The following is an 18801-nucleotide window of genomic DNA, read 5'->3' on the forward strand; positions in this document are numbered from 1 at the left end:
AGTTGGAGGGATGGGGAGAAATACACACACATATCTGACCTGGCATGTGCATAAAATATCTCTGGAAAGATAGACAAGGGAATGTGAAGATGGTCGTCACTGAGGAGGAGAACTCAGGGAGACTAGTTTTAAAACATCTTGTTTTAAAAGTATGAGCTATTTGTTATATTAATTTACCTTGCATCTTTTAAAAATATTTATTTTACTTTTGGCTGCATTGGGTCTTTGTTGCTGCGTGCGGGCTTCCTCTAGTTGCGGCGAGTGGGGGCTACTCTGTTGCAGTGCGCGGGCTTCTCATTGCAGTGGCTCCTCTTGTTGCGGAGCATGGGCTCTAGGCCTGAGGGCTTCAGTAGTTGTGGCTCGCGAGTTCTAGAGTGCAGGCTTAGTAGTTGTGGCGCACGGGTTTAGCTGCTCCGCGGCATGTGGGATCTTCCCGGACCAGGGATTGAACCTGTGTCCCCTGCATTGGCAGGCGGATTCTTAACCACTGCGCCACCAGGGAAGCCCCATCTTTTTATTTTAAAGAAATAATGCCTCCAATCTCCTTTTCTTCCTTCCCTACCAAGAGGTAACCTCTATTCCTGAATTTGGTATTTGTCCTCCTCTTGAATGTTTTTAAACATAGTACATATTACTACATATGTAGTACATATTATAATGTATGTGTGTATGTGTCCATGTGTATGTATCCATAAACAATATATCACATTGTTTTGCATGTTAGACTTCTCATTCTGCAGTATGCTTTTTTCACTTAAGATCTTGAAAATATTTACCCATGTTGATACATGTAGCTCTTATCCATTCATTTAAAGCACTGCATAGTATTCCACCGCTTGAATATAGCCCAGCTGATCCATTCCTCCGCTGATGGATGTTCAGATTATTTCCCAATTCTTCAAACAGTGCTTCAAGTCACATTCTTTTTTATGTCTCCTTGCCCACCTGTGGAAAAGTTTCTCTAGGCCAGTGAGCGTCAAACATATTTTTGCCACATCCTCTTAGCAGTAAAAATATTTTTGCTGTGCACCCCTAAAATATGAATATGTATTTATTTATGAATTACATATGTGAACCACTATTCCAAATTAGTATGACCATCATAAGATATACAAAAAGATAACTGTAAAAAGGGCAATTGAAAAGAGAAGGAAATAATATATTACAAATATTTATTTATTTGTAGTACAAAAATCATTAGTGAGGGACTTCCCTGGTGGTCCAGTGGCTAAAACTCTGTGCTCCCAGTACAGGGGGCCCGGGTTCGATCCCTGGTCAGGGAACTAGATCCCACACGCCGCAACTAAGACCCGGTGCAGCCAAATAATTAATATTTTTTTAAAAAAATCATTAGTGAAAATAGTGTGGCTGAATATGCTTCATTACTTTCCCACCTTATTATTTATTATTTTTTAAAAATTTTAATTGTGGTAAAATGCCCATAATATAAAATTTACCGTCTGAACCACTTTTATGAATTCAGTAGTGTTAAAGATTCATTACTGGCAAGAGTTTCTCTTGAACTTCAGTGATTTTTCTCACCCATTGACCAGCTGACTCTCTCATTGAACCTGAGAGTTTGTACTCACACTTGTGTGTGAGTCATTAGGATTATTTGTAATCTTAATCTTGCTTCTTTGGAGGAATCTTGTTAAGCCTCTTGTTCACTTTTGGGGGCTAGGAAAATCCAGATAGCATAATCTGTAATTCCATTTATCTGGGGATATGTAAACTGTGGAGAACAGTGAAAAACACGCCACCAAACCCTGAAAAGAAAACACAGACAACCCCTCCAAATATGAAGCTCCCTTACCCTTTACCCAGATAACTCATTTGCTTTACTTCCTAACCCAGGATCTCTGACAAGAGCACAGGGAGGGCACCAGCATCAGTCTGTTTCCTAACGATTAGTAAAACTTACTTGTTTTTCTTTTGGATAAAAAAATATATTTAAATACTAATGCTTCCTTTTGGTACCTCTGTGATTATCTTGTGTCTGAGGGATGCACACCTCTCTTTGGAGACCAGCATATACCTAGAAACAGAATTGCTGAGTTGAAGGGCATAAACCTTGTGGATATCACCATATTGCTCTCCCAAGGGCTTGTCCCAGTTTGCATTCCCACCCTTGCCTTCACGTTTTTACTAAAACTTGCTTTTAATATACTTTAATTTTTGCCAAAGAGGTGTGAAAGAGCATCTAATTTAATTTGCATTACTAGTTTAATTTGCATTTAACTGCTAGTGAGTCTGAGCACTTTTAATACATTTATCAGCCATTAAAATTTCCTCATCTTTGATCAGTTTGATGTTTTGTGACAATCTAGAGGGGTGGGAGGGAGGCTCAAGAGGGAGGGGATATAGGGATGTATATATACATATAGCTGATATACTTTGTTTTTTTGTTTGTTTGTTAATTTTTATTTATTTGTTTATGCCTGTGTTGGGTCTTCATTGCTGCGCACAGGCTTTTTCTAGTTGCGGCGGGCGGGGGCTACTCTTCCTTGCGGTGCATGGGCTTCTCACTGCGGTGGCTTCTCTTGTTGTGGACTACGGGCTCTAGGCGCTCAGGCTTCAGTAGTTGTGGCCCACGGGCTCAGTAGTTGTGGCACACGGGCTTAGTTGCTCTGCGGCATGTGGGGTCTTCCCGGACCAGGGATCAAACCCGTGTCCCCCGCATTGGCAGGCGTATTCTTTTTTTTTTTTTTTTTTTTAATTTTATTTATTTATTTATTTTTGGCTGTGTTGGGTCTTCGTTTCTGTGTGAGGGCTTTCTCTAGTTGCGGCAAGTGGGGGCCACTCTTCATCGCGGTGCGCAGGCCTCTCACTATCGTGGCCTCTCCCGTTGCGGAGCACAGGCTCCAGACGCACAGGCTCAGCAATTGTGGCTCACGGGCTTAGTCGCTCCGCGGCATGTGGGATCTTCCCAGACCAGGGCTCGAACCCGTGTCCCCTGCATTGGCAGGCAGATTCTCAACCACTGCGCCACCAGGGAAGCCCAGCAGGCGTATTCTTAACCACTGCGCCACGAGGGAAGTCCCAGCTGATTTACATTGTTGTACAGCAGAAACTAACACAACATTGTAAAGCAGTTATACTCCAATAAAGATATAAAAAAAAAAAAGAAAGTGAGCAAAAGACATGAAGATATTTTACCAAATAAGAAACACAAGTGGCATATAAGCACATAACAAGGTGTTCAACATCATTAGCCATAAAAGAAATGCAAATAAAAACCACTCTGAGTGAAAAAAGTCAAAAAAAAATTTCCTCATCTTTGAATTGCCTGTTTATATCCCTTTTGGGTTTTTCTATTGGATCATTTGTCTTTGCCATGCTAATTTGTAGGAGTCTACTTTTTCTTTCCTTTTTTCTTTCTTTTCTTAATTTTTTCATTAATTTCATTAATTTTTCTTAATTTCATTAATTTCTATCCTTTATTATTTCTGACCATCTGTAATCTTTGGGTGTACTCTTCATTTTCTGACCTCTCAAGGTGAACACTTAGCTGATTCATTTTCAGTCTGTCTTATTTTCTAATATAGCATATACATTTAAGGTCATATATTTCTCTCTGGTTACTTAGCTGAATTTTACAACTTTTTAAAAGGAATCTCACAGCTTTTGATATATCGTTTTTCATTGTTGCAGTTCTAGATATATTACAATTTCCATTGTAATTGTTTTATTCTCCTATCATGAATTATTTAGAAATGTGGTTTTTTAAATTCCAGAGTAATGCATTTTGTTTTATCCTTTAACAAAAAAAAAAAAAAAAACTTACCTTTTTGTTTTTGATTTCTAACTTCATCATATTGTGGTCATAGGATGTGTTCTGTATGGTGTCGATTTTTTGGTATCGGTTGATACTTTAGTAGCATAGTATGTCAATTTTTATAATGTTCCATGTGTACTTGAACATATTTTCTAATATTTATATATTAATGTTTGTTAGTTATATAATTGAATCTTTTATATGTTGCTAATGTCGTCTTATTTTTGTTTCAGCTATCATCTTTTTTGGAGAAAAGTATCTTAAAATGTCCAGTATATTTGTAGATTTTACAGTCTTCCCTTGTATTTCTGGCTTAAATATTTTGATGTTGTTAGAGTCATATAAGTACTAGGTTATTTCTTCCCTGGCATATTGTTTATCGTCAAGGAATGACACCTGTATTCCTAATAATCCTTTATCTCTTGAAATCTATCCTGTCAGATTTTAATATCACCGTATCAGTTTTCCATTTTGCCCTACACTGAGAGGCAGCAGAGAGCAATGTTAAGAGCATGGACTCTGAAGTCAGGCTGCTGGGGTTCAAATCCCAGCACTGACACCTTCTAGCTGTGTGACCTCAAGCAGGTTTTAACCTCAGTGTTCCCATGTATAAAATGGGCGCAGTTACTACCTACCTCAAAGGACTATTATGAGATTAAACTAATTACTATTTTTAAAGCACTTTGAACATCATAGTAAGCACTCCATAGGTATTTGTAAAATAAATAATTAAATACATATGTGCAGCCCTTTTCTGTGTCATTATTTTATAGGTATTTGTCTGACAAACACCATATAGCTGCTAGATACTGTAATGCTGCAGTAGATACCTTTATTACATAAGTCATATCCCATATGTCTGAGTGTATCTCTAGAATAACTCCTAGAAATGGGATTACTGGGTGGAAAGATATGTGCATTTGTAATTTTCCTAGATAATGCCAAATTGCCTTACATAGGAGTCTGGTGCAACCCCAATGTAAGGCAATTTGGCACTATCTAGCAAAATTGATCTTTGCCAGGCTGTTAAGTGAAAAATGGTATTTCAGTATAGATGTAATTTGCATTTCTCTTATTTTAAGTGAGGTTGAGCATATTTGAATGTTCTTTGTATTTCCTTTTCTATGAATGTTCCCTTACCCATTTTCAATTCGGTGGTTGATCTTTCCTGGATCTATTTGTTCAAGTTTTTTAGATATTGGGAAATCAGTCCTTGTTCTATGATATAAGCTGATTTTTTTTTTCTAAGCACTTCCTCTCAGGAATCAAGAAAAACAATGAGAGAGAACAAATTGAACTATTATCTCAAAATATTTTTGCCAAGTGGTAAAAGCTACCTTTTTCTGTTCACAGACTTTGTGCTAAACACATCTTTAATCTTTAAAACCTCACTTCCTGGTAGATAATATTATCTTCACTTTACAAATGAAAAAAACTGAAGATCAGAGAGATTCATTTTTTTTTTTCACTCATTCAACAAATATTCATTAAGAACCTACTAAATTCTTGGGGGCTTCCCTGGTGTCGCAGTGGTTAAGAATCTGCCTGCCAATGCAGGGGACACGGGTTCGAGCCCTGGTATGGGAAGATCCCACATGCCGCGGAGCAACTAAGCCCGTGCGCCACAACTACTGAGCCTGTGCTCTAGAGCTCGTGAGCCACAACTACTGAGTCCGTGTGCCACAACTACTGAAGCCCGCGCACCCAGAGCCCATGCTCCGCAACAAGAGAAGCCGCTGCAATGAGAAGCCTGTGCACCGCAGCAGAGTAGCCCCTGCTCGCTGCAGCTAGAGATATCCCACGCGCAGCGAAGAGGACCCAATGCAGCCAAAAATAAAATAAATAATTTTAAAATTTAAAAAAAAGAACCTACTAAATTCTTTACTTAGGGGATATAGCAGTGAGTAAAACAGAAAAGGTCCTTGTTCTACGGACTTACATTCTAGGGCGGAAATATAGACCACAAACAAGAAAGCAAATAAGATACTTTCTGATAGTGGTAAGTGCTGTGAAGAAAATAAACCCAAATGGTGTAACTGGCAAGGAATGGGGGTGCTACTGTTAGGTTGGGTGGTCTCAGAAGTCCTAGCTGGAAAAAAAAATGAGATTTGATCTGATGCCTAAAAGGAAAGTTCCATTTTCCTTTTGGAACTGTTAGTGCAAAGCCCCTAAGGCAGGAACGAGCTAGGCTTGTTCAAGACTCAGAGAGGTTTGGTCTGAGGAGCAAACTGGGAAAGCTGCTCGGAGTTTTTGAAAAGGAGCGTAATATGATGTGATTTTGTCAGTGAGGATAAGGTAGGTTCTGGTTTTAGGCCCTTATCCATTTTTTAAAATAGAGAATGCCAAACAGCTTTTTGGTTTATGTATTTGTTATCTATTGCTGTGTAACAAATCACCCCAAAATTTAATGACTTAAAACAACACTAATCATTTATTTTCTCTGGGTTTCTGCGGGCCTGCAGTTTGGGAGCAGCTTGGCTGGGATTTTATGACTTGGGATCTCTTGTGAGGTTGCAGTCATCTGAAAGCTAGACTAAGGCTGAAGGATCTGCTTGCCAGATGGCTCAATCACAGGATGGGTAAGTTGGGGCCGGCTATTAGCAGGAAGCCTCCCTTCCTCTCCACGCGAGCCTCTCCACAGGCATACTTGTGTGTCCTCATGTCATGGCTGCTGGCTTCCCCTATATCAGGTGATCTAAGAAACAGCACTACAGATACTGAAATGTCTTTTATGACCTAGCCTCAGAAGCCACACATTATTATTTCCTCAATACTGTATTGGTACATAGCCCTGTTGGATGTGGGCATGCTATCAGGAGTTGAGGATAGTCAATGCAGGCCATCTTGGAGACCAGCCACCACAATGTGGGTATCTTTAAATTTATACTAATAAATATATTTTATGTATTTGTGTGTGTATATATATTCTTATAAAATCATATTTGATATTTACCATCTTAGGAATTAAACCAAAGTTTTAAAATACTAGTTTGTTCATTTAAAAATAAGCCCTCTGAGATGGGATAGGGAGGGTGGGAGGGAGGCTCAAGAGGGAGGGGATATACATATAGCTGATTCACTTTGTTGTACAGCAGAAACTAACACAATATTGTAAAGCAATTATACTCCAATAAAGATGTGAAAAAAAATAAAAATTAAAAATAGGGACTTCCGTGGTGGCACAGTGGTTAAGAATCCGCCTGCCAATGCAGGGGACACGGGTTCGAGTCCTGGTCCAGGATGATCCCACATGCCGCGGAGCTACTAAGCCCATGTGCCACAACTACTGAACCTGCGCTCCAGAGCCCTCGAGCCACAACTACTGAGCCTGCGTGCCACAACTACTGAAGCCCGCATGCCTAGAGCCCATGCTCTGCAACAAGAGAAGCCACTGCAATGAGAAGGCCGCGCACCACAACGAAGAGTAGCCCCCACTCGCCGCAACTAGAGAAAGCCCACGCGCAGCAACGAAGAACAAATGCAGCTAAAAATATAAATAAATAAATAAATTTTTAAAAATAAAAATAAGCCGGGTCCGAGTGGAGCGAGCGAGCTGAGTGGTTGTGTAGTCGAGTCCCGGAGACCGGTAGCGCTTGCAGCATGTCTGACCAGCTGACTGAAGAGCAGATTGCAGAATTCAAAGAAGCTTTTTCACTATTTGACAAGGATGGTGATGGAACTATAACAACAAAGGAGTTGGGAACTGTAATGAGGTCTCTTGGGCAGAATCCCACAGAAGTAGAGTTACAGGACATGATTAATGAGGTGGATGCTGATGGTAACAGCACAATTGACTTCCCGGAATTTCTGACAATGATGGCAAGAAAAATGAAAGACACAGACAGTGAAGAAGAAATTAGAGAAGCATTCCGTGTGTTTGATGAGGATGGTAATGGCAGCAGAGCTCCGCCATGTGATGACAAACCTTGGAGAGAAGTTAACAGATGAAGAGGTTGATGAAATGATCAGGGAAGCAGATATTGATGGTGATGGTCAAGTAAACTATGAAGAGTTTTTACAAATGATGACAGCAAACTGAAGACATTGTACAGAATGTGTTAAATATGTTAAATTTCTTGTACAAAATTGTTTATTTGCCTTTTCTTTGTTTGTAACTTATCTGTAAAAGGTTTCCCCCTATTGTCAAAAAAAATATGCGTGTATAGTAATTAGGACTTCATTCCTCCATGTTTTCTTCCCTTATCTTACTGTCATTGTCCTGAAACCTTATTTTAGAAAAATTGATCAAATAACATGTTGCATGTGGCTTACTCTGAATATATCTAATAAGCCCTTCTGCACATCTAAACTTAGATGGAGTTGGTCAAATGAGGGAACATCTGGGTTATGCCTTTTTTTTTTAAGTAGTTTTCTTTAGGAACTGTCAGCATGTTGTTGTTGAAGTGTGGAGTTGTAACTCTGCGTGGACTATGGACAGTCAACAATACGTACTTAAAAGTTGCACTATTGCAAAACGGGTGTTTTATCCAGGTACTCGTACACTATTTTTTTGTACTGCTGGTCCTGTACCAGAAACATTTTCTTTTATTGTTACTTGCTTTTTAAACTTTGTTTTAGCCACTTAAAGAAAATCTGCTTATGGCACAATTTGCCTCAAATCCATTCCAAGTTGTATATTTGTTTTCCAATAAAAAAATTACAATTTAAAAAATAAATAAATAAATAAAAATAAGCCCTCTGAGGGACTTCCCTGGTAGCACAGTGGTTAAGAATCTGCCTGCCAGTGCAGGGGACACGGGTTCGATCCCTGGTCCAGGAAGATCCCACATGCCACAGAGCAACTAAGCCCATGCGCCACAACTGTTGGTCCTGTGTGCCACAGCTACTGAAGCCCGCACGCCTAGAGCCCATGCTCCACAACAAGAGAAGCCACTGCAATGAGAAGCCCGCGCGGAGCAATGAAGACCCAACAGAGCCAAAAATAAATAAATAAATATTTAAATAAATAAATAAATAAAAATAAGCCCTCTGTGTGTTAACATAAATGATGTATTTTTAATGGAAATAGAATTAGAAGAGTGGCATTATTGTACATTTCTGCAAATCTCTTTAATACCTGATTTAACAGAAGAGTGTTGGATTCTCATTTTTGCCTCTGCATACTCCACTGAACATTCATGAGAGAAAGAGAGCAAAAATGGGTAATGAGCATTCGGTGCCCTGAGAGTGAAGCTACAGGAGTGGACCTTTCTTGGGATAACCAAACCTACGCCAAGAGAACGGGCTGGAAACAGGTTCTGTGGTGTTCTTGGTCACCCATTTATGGAATTTCAGAAGGACAGTGGAGATTACTGCCAGGCTCAGCATGACCTCTGTGCAGACAAGTGAATTGTAGAAATTCATTACTACTCCACCAAGAAGCCCCCATAAAAGTGGTTAACCTGGACACAGAAGTGTTGAACTGAAATCCTCAGAGCGTTGTACTTCCTTTCTACTGCCTCAGTATTACTGGATTGAAGAATTGCTGCTTCTTGTTAGGAGGTTCATTTCATTTCCCATTACTCCCAACTTCATACTCAAAAGCACTGAGAATTTCAAGTGGAGTGTATTGAAGTAGACTCAGTTTCTTTGCATCATTTCTGTATTCAGTTTTTAAAATTCTTTCATAACCCTATTGAGTGTTTTTTAACTAAATTAACATGGCTCAAATGATCCACGCAGCTCCTGTGGAAGTCACTTACAAGAACATGAGATTTCTTATTACACACAATCCAACAAATGTGACCTTAAACAAATTTATAGAGGACCTTAAGAAGCACGGAGTTACCACAATAGTAAGAGTATGTGAAGCAACTTATGACACTACTCTCGTGGAGAAAGAAGGCATCCATGTTCTCGACTGGCCTTTTGATGATGGCACACCACCATCTAACCAGATTGTTGATGATTGGTTAAGTCTTGTGAAAATTAAGTTCCGTGAAGACCCTGGTTGTTGTATTGCCGTTCATTGTGTTGCAGGCCTTGGGAGAGCTCCAGTGCTTGTTGCCCTAGCATTAATTGAAGGTGGAATGAAATGTGAAGATGCAGTACAGTTCATAAGACAAAAGCGGCTTGGAGCTTTGAAGAGCAAGCAACTTTTGTATTTGGAGAAGTATCGTCCTAAAATGTGGCTGTGCTTCAAAGACTCCAGTGGTCATAGAAACAACTGTTGCCTTCAGTAAAACTGGGGTGCCTGATGCCATTGCTTGGAAGTGGAAACTAGACGGGATGGAATTTGTCATACGTGTTAGCCAGCACGTTGGCTTGGTGAAGTCTGATGAAGCTTCCATAGGAGTGTTGAAAAGCAGTTTTACCAGGCCAAAACCTGGCAGAATTGCAACCTCTATGTTTGGGTTATGATCAACCTACTTGGGACACTTAGCAAAGGATTCTTGCTGTTCAGCATTTAAAATGTGCTAATCATTTTTACCAATTGACCTTTCCTGAAATCATGCAGTATTGAGTCATGTCTTTAAATCTGTTTCCATGCCAGAATCTTATCAATATATAAGAAATTTAGAAAGACTAGGTGCCAAAATACCCAGGACAATACTTGTATATTTTTGGTATCATATAGGACTAAAATCCCAGGAACTATGAACACTCTGGACCTTGTGTAGTTTATTCCTTCCATCATTTCAAACATAGAAAGTAGGGCCTATAAGGTTCTTTGCTCACAATTCCCACATTCATACCAGTATACATCAGATTTGCTCCTTTTTTTTTTTAATTAACCAAGTCTTACAGTGATTATCTAATGTCTTTCTGTACATCTCATTTTGTGCTGTTATAGAAGACCTCCATTTTGAAAATCTACATTGTACAGAAGCACATGTCTTTAATGTCTCCAGACAAAAAAGCCTTACAGTTAATTTTAATGTTTGCACTTTGGGGTGCAACTTACAGGGAGGGCCTGATGAAAGAATGGGAGGGGGCTATTAAGTACTTTTAGTAAAATGTTGCCTTTGTCCTGTGCAGGACATACAGGATATGCCCTTTAACTTAGTAAATATTTTTTAAAAGGTAGAAATACTTTGTTATTGTAGCTAAAACAATTCTTAATCATAAAATTTCTGAAATTCTTGTAATTTTTCAAACTTATCTGAAGTTGTTTACCAACTTAATTTTGTTTTGAAGTGTGATTCCCAACCTCTCTTGCAAAAAAAAAAAAAAAAAGAAGTGGATTTACATTTAATACTTTATATGCCTTTTGAGCTGTGTAACTTAATATTTGGATACTTGACAGTTTGTTTTATTATGTAATTGATAAAATGGTGATGTGTATTAACGTTAGCTCAACCATATATTTATACTGCCCGGGAACATGTGGTTATAGTTCTGTGGGAGAAATAATTTGTCAGTGTTCACCAGCTTGTAAAAATCTAGTGCGAGGGCTTAAACCTTAAATAAATGATGAAATGCATTTATCGTCATTGAAAAAAAAAAGGATAATGATGTTAGTATCACTGTAAAAAGTTTCGACCTCATGGAACCTTCTGAAAGGGCTGAACCACACTTTGACAATCTTGAGCTAGATTCTGATATGGTAACAAATGATGCCCAAATCTCAGTAGGTTACAACAACAAAGGTTTATTTCTTTTTTTCTTTTTTTTTTTAAGGTGAATGGCTTTTTTAAAAAAATTTATTTATTTTATTTTTGGCTGCATTGAGTCTTCGTTGCTGCGTGCAGGCTTTTCTCTAGTTGCGGCGAGAGGGGGCTACTCTTCCTTGTGGTGCGCGGGCTTCTCATTGTGGTGGCTTCTCTTGTTGTGGAGCACAGGCTCTAGGAGCGCGGGCTGCAGTAGTTTTGGCTTGTGGGCTCAGTAGTTGTGGCTTGCGGCTCTAGAGCGCAGGCTCAGTAGTTGTGGCGCACGGGCTTAATTGCTCCGCGGCATGTGGGATCTTCCCGGACCAGGGCTGGAACCCGTGTCCCCTGCGTTGGCAGGTGGATTCTTAACCACTGCGCCACCAGGGAAGCCGTATTTCTTGCTCATGCTACACATCCATTATGGCTTGCCCATGGTTCTGTTCCAGGTACTCTTCACCAAAGAACCCATGTTGACAGGGCACCCTTTGGCTGGACATTGCTAGATAGGGGAAGAGAGAACTTGGTAAACCAGCCTGCCTTTTAAAACTTATTCTTGGAAATGATGTGTGACTTTTTTCCTTTTTTCATAACCAAAGCAAGTCACATGGCCAAGCTGGATTCTTCAGAGCTGAAATGTATAATCTTCTGCAGGGAGAGGCCCCATGGGAAGGGATACCAAGTATATGTGGTATATAAACTTCTACCATGGTGCTTAAAGAATACCACTGGTTGCTCACGGAGAATGGATTATACTGGGAAGAGGTAGGAAGCTATTCAAGAGTAGAAGTATGTTAGGAATTGACTGCAGTACTTTAGGCAAGAAGTAACAGTGGGTTGGACTACAGTGGTGGCAGTGATCTTATTCAAGATGGAATTGGTAGAATTTGTTCTGGGAGTGGGGTGGGGATAAGGGAAAGTACTGAAAGATAACTTCTAGGTTTGAACAACTGAGTGGATGATGTGACATTTACTGAGATGGGATAGGCTGAGAAAAGGATAGGTGAGGTTTTTTGGGGGGGTGGAACAAATGTTAAACATGTTAAGCCTGAGATGCCTATTTTACACCTAAATGGAAATGTCTAGTAGGTACTTGAATATATGTCTGGAGATCCGGGGAGATGTCAGAACTCGGGCGTTAGCATAGAGCTGAATTGTAAGGCCATGGAGTTGGAAGAGATCTCCTTGGGAGAAAGTGTTAATAGGGAAGAGAAGAGGGCTGAGGGTTAAGGGCTAAAGCCTTGGCCTACGCCAACATTTTTAAATGGAAGTGGCTTTGGATCCAGCAAAGGAGGTTGAGGAGGAGCCACTGAGGTAAGATGAAAATGGGTAGAAATGGAAGCAAAAAGAAGAAAGTGTTTCAAGAAGGAGGGAGTAGTCTGTTTCAATGTTCTGTAAGTCAGATAGGATTGGGGAAAACGCAAGTCACAGTTGATAAGTGGAGGGGTGAGGATCAAACTCTAATTGGGTGAGTTGAAGAAAAAATGGGAAGTGAGGAATGGAGACACCACTTTTGAGAATTTTTTTGGGGGGGGCGGGTGGATAAGTGGAAAAAGGGAGACAAAAGATATGAAGATGAAATTATGTGTACGTGAAATCTTTATGTAAACTACAAGCGTTAGGCTTATTTTGTTATTTATTATTGAACTCCTAGGAATTTCAAACTAGCTCAGTGTGAAGAATCACTAAGATGCTACTGCTAGTCTCCAGCTATTAAGGCTCAAAATATCTCCAGCCTATGAAAAGCCGAGACATGAAGAGACAGAAATAGAGAACAGAGCGGAAAACGAAGGGGAAGGGGGGGAAAAAGGTTTGCTGAGTTAATATTGTCCTCCCAGGGCCTCCGTAGGGCAGTCTTGCAGCTCTTACGTAATTTTAGAGGCGGAGCCGACAGGAAATTTAAACTGAAGCCGCGGCCCAGGGCGCCTAGAGAGTGATGTTATAGTTACAGAGGAACAGCCGGTGCATTGGCGGCTGAAAGAGCTCATGGAACCCGCGAATGTGATACGGCGGCCTTAAAGGAGTACGGAGGCCGAGAAAGAGCCGAGAATTTGAGGAGGGAGCCGGGAAAGGGTACGGATGCCGGGAAGGGGAAGCAGGGGTAAGAAGCAAGGCGGAAAGGGTCCTAAGAGTTAAAGAAGGGTACGGGGTTGGAAAGTGGGCACAGGAATTGGGGAACAGATAGGTCCGGGAGCTGGGGAGAGTAGAGGGACCGGGAAGGGGTCACAGGAATAGAGGGGACAGAGGTCTAAAGGGGGCAGAGGGACTGGGGGGACAAGAGCCTGGAGGGAGGCACGGGAATTGAAATGTAAGGCAAGGGGTGGCCAAGAGGCCACGGGAGTTGAGGGAGCAGAGTGTGAAAGGGGGCGGAGGGACTGAGGGATAAGAGCCTAGAAGGAGGCGCGGGAGTGGAGAGGGGACGTGGGTTGGGATGGAGTTGAGTCTTGGGGTTCCCGGGACCCTCGATGGGAATTGTGCGGGGTTTGGGAGGCGGGAGGAGGGGATGATGGAAGGTCGAAGGCTAGTGAAGGTGGTTCAGCTGCTGTTATGTCCTTCTTTTTCAGGCAACGATTGCCTTGAACTGGAGAGTTCAATGGCTGAGAGTAGGCTCCGGGCTCCGGACCTAGGTGGGTAACAGGTCAAACCTAGGGATGCAAGGTCACAGTTGCTACTCCCGCCCCAGAGTCTCTTGGGAAGAAAAGGCCGAGAAATGTTAGCTCTCTTAGGGTTTTCTAATTACTTTGTGTGGCGGAGGGGGAGGGGGGGAGTGGAGTATGTGTTGAGGGATGTCATGGATCATTTAGGAATTAATGATAAAGGTCAAACAAGAGCTTTCAGTCAGATATTATGAATAAGATTAGAAGACTTGCTAATTATTAACTTATAAAACCCGTATTCATGGTTATTTTTACCATAAAATTCTTAAAGTTATCGATAAACTTAAACGGCCCCACCCAATTAGATAAGTATTTTAGCATGTAGTCACTTCCCTCAGTACTGCCTTCTCCCCTCTTAGCATTATCTAGTTTGAGTTCTGGATTGTTACAGATATGCCATTTGCTTGTTGCCTTTTAAACAGTGATACACTTCACTAAATTATTTACTCTCCCTTCCCATGTCTTGTTGCTTTCTTCTGGATCTATTTCTCTTTTTGCTGATGAACTTTCTCCAAGAGTGTTTTCAAAAGGGGGCTTTATGTGATAAACTTTCCGAGGCTTGTATGCCTGAGAACATGTTTATTTCACCCTTGTATTAAAATTCTTGAGTCAAAGTTTTTTTTCCTTCAACACATTGAAAAATGACAGTGGTTTCTTCTTGCAAAAAGTAGGTGCTGTTGAAAATTGATGTCAGTCTGATTCTTGTTCCTTAGTTTGTGACCTGCTTTTCTCTGTAGAAGATTTTAGATTATTCTCCTTATATTTGTTCTTAAAATTCACTATACCGTACCATGTGTGAATTCTGGAGGGTTTTAGTTTTCATAAAAATAAAATTATGAGAAATGAAAACAAAAATTACGGTTTTATGCTTACACAGTTTATTTTTTATTTTATTTTTTTAATTTATTTATTTATTATTTATTTTTGGCTGTGTTGGGTCTTTGTTGCTGCGCGCAGGCTTTCTCTAGTTGCGGTGAGCAGGGGCTACTCTTCATTGCGGTGCGAGGGCTTCTCATTGCAGTGGCTGCTCTTGTTGCGGAGCACGGGCACTAGGCGCACAGGCTTCAGTAGTTGTGGCTCGCAGGTTCAGTAGTTGTGGCACACGGGCTTAGTTGCTCCGCAGCATGTGGGATCTTCCCGGACCAGGGCTTGAACCCATGTCCCCTGCATTGGCAGGCGGATTCTTAAGCACTGCACCACCAGGGAAGTCCCTATGCTTGCACAGTTTAAAAGGCCAAGGTATATCTCACACACACACATACACACACACACACACAAGAATGGGAGTTGCTCCTCCTTTCTTAACTCCTGATTCCCACTCCCTAGCGTACAACCATTTATGCTCTTTTAGCTAGTTCTTCTAGTATTTACCTTCTTATTTCTAAATAGCATGCTCATACTGCTTTTGTTGTTTTCAATTTTAAATTATATCTATTGATTTTCTAATATAGAGGATAAAGAGATTTTTCTGGCCCCCTCTCCTCTACGCCACAGATAAACACATACACATTTCCCTCCTCTCCTCCCATCCCCCAATATATATGTAGTAATTTTTGTTGTCATTTTTGTATTTACATTATGATGATATTAGCTGAGCCATATAGCAAACTGAAATAAGCTTTGTTTTCTGTGTATGGATCACTAATTCATGTCCAAACTCTTTGCCAAAAATATAAACCTTCTCTCAATACTTTCAAGCTCATCAGAGAATCAGTTTCTTCTTTGTCTGGGGGACATACCTCCTGAGACCATTTGTCTTAGTACCACAGTATGGTCCAGCTGTGTACTAGGTCTGTTGCACTGATTCCATCCTAGGATCTCCCTTCATCATTCTGTGGAATTCCCTTTGCCGCTTTCCTCTGTAGGGTTCCCTGTGTTCTAAATTCCGTATTTTCCTCTCTGTTCGTTTACGTCCTCATTTTGGTCGAGTACATCTTCTAGTATAGCTTCCTGAGAAAGGGTATGTGACAAATAAATTTTTTGAGACCTTGTAGGTATGACAGTTCTTTATGCCACATAAAGAGTTCTAGTTTGGAAATAGTTTTCTCTCAGAGTTTTTTTTTTTTTTTTTTTTAAACACTATTTTATTTATTTTTTTATTTATTTATGGCTGTGTTGGGTCTTCGTTTCTGTGCGAGGGCTTTCTCTAGTTGTGGCAAGTGGGGGCCACTCTTCATCGCGGTGCGCGGGGCCTCTCATTATCGCGGCCTCTCTTGTTGCGGAGCACAGGCTCCAGACGCGCAGGCTCAGTAATTGTGGCACACGGGCCCGGTTGCTCCGCGGCATGTGGGATCTTCCCGGACCAGGGCTCGAACCCGTGTCCCCTGCATTGGCAGGCAGACTCTCAACCACTGCGCCACCAGGGAAGCCCTCTCTCAGAGTTTTGAAGACACATTTCATCTTTTAGCTTCCACTGTGCTGTGGCAAAGTCTGATGTTGTATTTCCACCCTCCTCCTGAACACTGCAAGAGCCTAGACCCCATGTGCTCTGAACCACCCCTACCCCATCTAGCATGATTGCTGTATAGCAACAATACTGTTGTTATTATATGTCTCTCCTTTTTACTTCCGAATTAGTCGTCATTATGATTGTTTTACACAGTCAGTGATTGTTTAGATTTATACATATTTTTACCAGTTTGGGGACATTTCAGTCCTTCCTTCTGGGTTCAGTTTCCTTCTTTCCAAAGTACACCTTTTAGAAGTCCTTTAGTAATAATTGGTTGATGATAAACTGTTTGGGCTTTTGTTTAAAAAATGTGTTTAGTTTACCCTCATTCTTTATTTAATCAGATGTAAAATTCAAAGTTGACATTTATTTTCCCCCAGCATTGTAAATACTTATTTTAATAAAATTAAAGTATTTAATAATTTAAATGCTTATTTTATAGTCTATGTCTGATCATTCTGTTTGAAGCTCTTGGGGATCCAATCTTGCTGTCTTTAATTTCTGCTGATTCTTATCCATGATGGTTTGTTTTCTTTGTATGTTTTTTAATGTTGGAGTGTGAGCTAATGTTTGATGATGCTTTATCTGAGGAAATTCAGGGAACTCTGGACTGAGCTATGGACCTCTATAGAGTTGTTTTGCTTTTGATTATTTGAGGTGTGGCCAAGGTGTTACTAGCTGGGATTACTTTTTACGTTAATCTCTCTGTTTGGTGGTGGTGGTAGTGGGTTCTTAGACCACGTGACTAGTATGAATTTGAATTCCAGACTCTTGGGAATCCTGTGGTTTTGGATTCTCAGTTAAGACTTTCCTTTCATGTGGAGCCCAGGCTAAGGTAGATGGTATTCCTTTTTGTCTCTTCTGGTGGATGAATTATTTTCTGGCTTCCCTTTTCTCCTAGATTCGTGCAGGAGTTCTCAATCCTCACTCCCCACTTTAGACTGGCACAAGACCTCATCTCCAGGGCTCCATCGGGCTCTTCCATCCTAAGCCCTTTGCTTTTAAGCCCATGGACTTCCTCAGGGCAGTCAGCGTTCACTTTCACCACTGTGGTTGTCAGTTTTCTCAAAATTTAGGGCACTTCTGTTGTCCTCTTACTTATCAGTGGACTTATCAGTTAGATGGGATTTGAATTTATATTTCAACTGGTATTTTGAGGTATTTTGTATTAGGAGGGCTTTTAGATAACCTGGTCTCCAGTATTGCCTGAAATGAAACCAAAATCCTCTCTTTCTCCTCAGTGTCCTGAAATTTCATGACCCATTTTATTTCATGGAGCTAGGTGGAAACTTCCAATCTGGAAGCTTATATTCTTTAGTTCTGGAAGTTGTTGGCATTATTTCTGTAATAGCCATCTCCTCCATTTTCTTTCTCTTCTGTTTCTGATACTCTGCGTTGTTCAGATATTGGATCTCATGGGCTGGTCTTCCATCTTTCATCTATTTGTCTTGCCTTCTATTCTCTGGAAATTTTCTTCAACTTAATCTTAAATCTTTATGTTGAATTTACTTCCATTGCATATTTATACATTTCTAAGAGCTTTTTCTTCTCTGCATGGTTCCTTTCTTATAGTCTTCTCTGTGTTTAATGGGTGCATCGTACGTATTCCTTTACCTCTCTGAGGATACTAATGGTATTGTTTTTGTTTGTTTTCAGTTTTCTTCTGCTTCCTGCATCATCTCTATTTCCTCTAAGTTCTTTTTTCTGTTTGTTAGCCTAATTTCTCGTTCAAAGCTTTCTTTAAATGTCTGGTGATCTTTGATTACACATTCATATTTAAGAGTGAGGCAATCAAATGCTAATTGGAAGTTCATGAGAGGGAGCTTTTCAGCTGGCAGACTTTGTTGTAGGTAATCTGGCTGGTACCTGGCAGTTGGGAAGATGTCTTAGTTCACGCTGTTTTAACAAAATTCTATAGACTGGGTGCCTTAAACAACAGACATTTATTTCTCATAGTACTGGGGGCTGGGACATCCAAGATCAAGGTGTCAGCAGAATCAGTTCTTGGTAAAGGCCCTCTTCCTGCCTTGCAGATGGTGCCATCTTGTTGTGTATTCATATGTCCTCTTTTTTTAATGCACTCAATGGAGAGAGTGAGCTGTGGTCCCTCTTCCTCTTATAAGGACATCAGTCCCATTATGGAGGCTCCACCTTGTGATCTGTTCTAAACCTAATTACCTTCCAAAGGCTACACCTCCTAATATCATTATAGTGGGAGTTAGGGCTTCAACATAGGAATTTAGGGAGGCACAGATATTCAGTGCATGACAAGGGGAACCCCAAATGTAACTATTTGTATGTTTTTGTCTTGAACCAGTAAGTTCCCTACAGAGG

At 40.6% G+C, this 18801-nt stretch overlaps 1 protein-coding gene and 2 pseudogenes across 5 annotated transcripts in view; all 3 read left to right on the top strand.

Moving 5' to 3' along the window:
• Positions 1–7293: 7293 nt before the first annotated feature.
• Positions 7294–7829, top strand: LOC309619318 (calmodulin pseudogene; annotated as a pseudogene). Its single transcript has one exon. The product of its transcript is annotated as a calmodulin pseudogene (transcript).
• A 1406-nt stretch (positions 7830–9235) lies between these two features.
• Positions 9236–10015, top strand: LOC309619317 (protein tyrosine phosphatase type IVA 1 pseudogene; annotated as a pseudogene). Its single transcript has one exon. The product of its transcript is annotated as a protein tyrosine phosphatase type IVA 1 pseudogene (transcript).
• Positions 10016–10139: 124 nt separating this feature from the next.
• Positions 10140–18801, top strand: part of DBF4B (DBF4B-CDC7 kinase regulatory subunit) — a 36177-nt gene continuing 27515 nt past the window's right edge. Inside the window, exons 1-3 of one of the 3 annotated variants that reach the window (XM_082374381.1) lie at positions 10140–12150; positions 13016–13462; positions 13926–13988. In XM_082374381.1, the coding sequence (XP_082230507.1) occupies positions 13441–13462; positions 13926–13988 (85 nt within the window). In that variant the 5' untranslated portion in view covers positions 10140–12150; positions 13016–13440. Of the gene's footprint in view, positions 13463–13925; positions 13989–18801 lie in introns of all 3 variants that reach the window. The other 2 variants (XM_082374383.1, XM_082374382.1) reach the window with 2 other exon arrangements.

Source organism: Balaenoptera borealis (assembly GCF_965194805.1).
Source record: "Balaenoptera borealis genome assembly, chromosome: 20".
Taxonomy (NCBI): domain Eukaryota; kingdom Metazoa; phylum Chordata; class Mammalia; order Artiodactyla; family Balaenopteridae; genus Balaenoptera; species Balaenoptera borealis.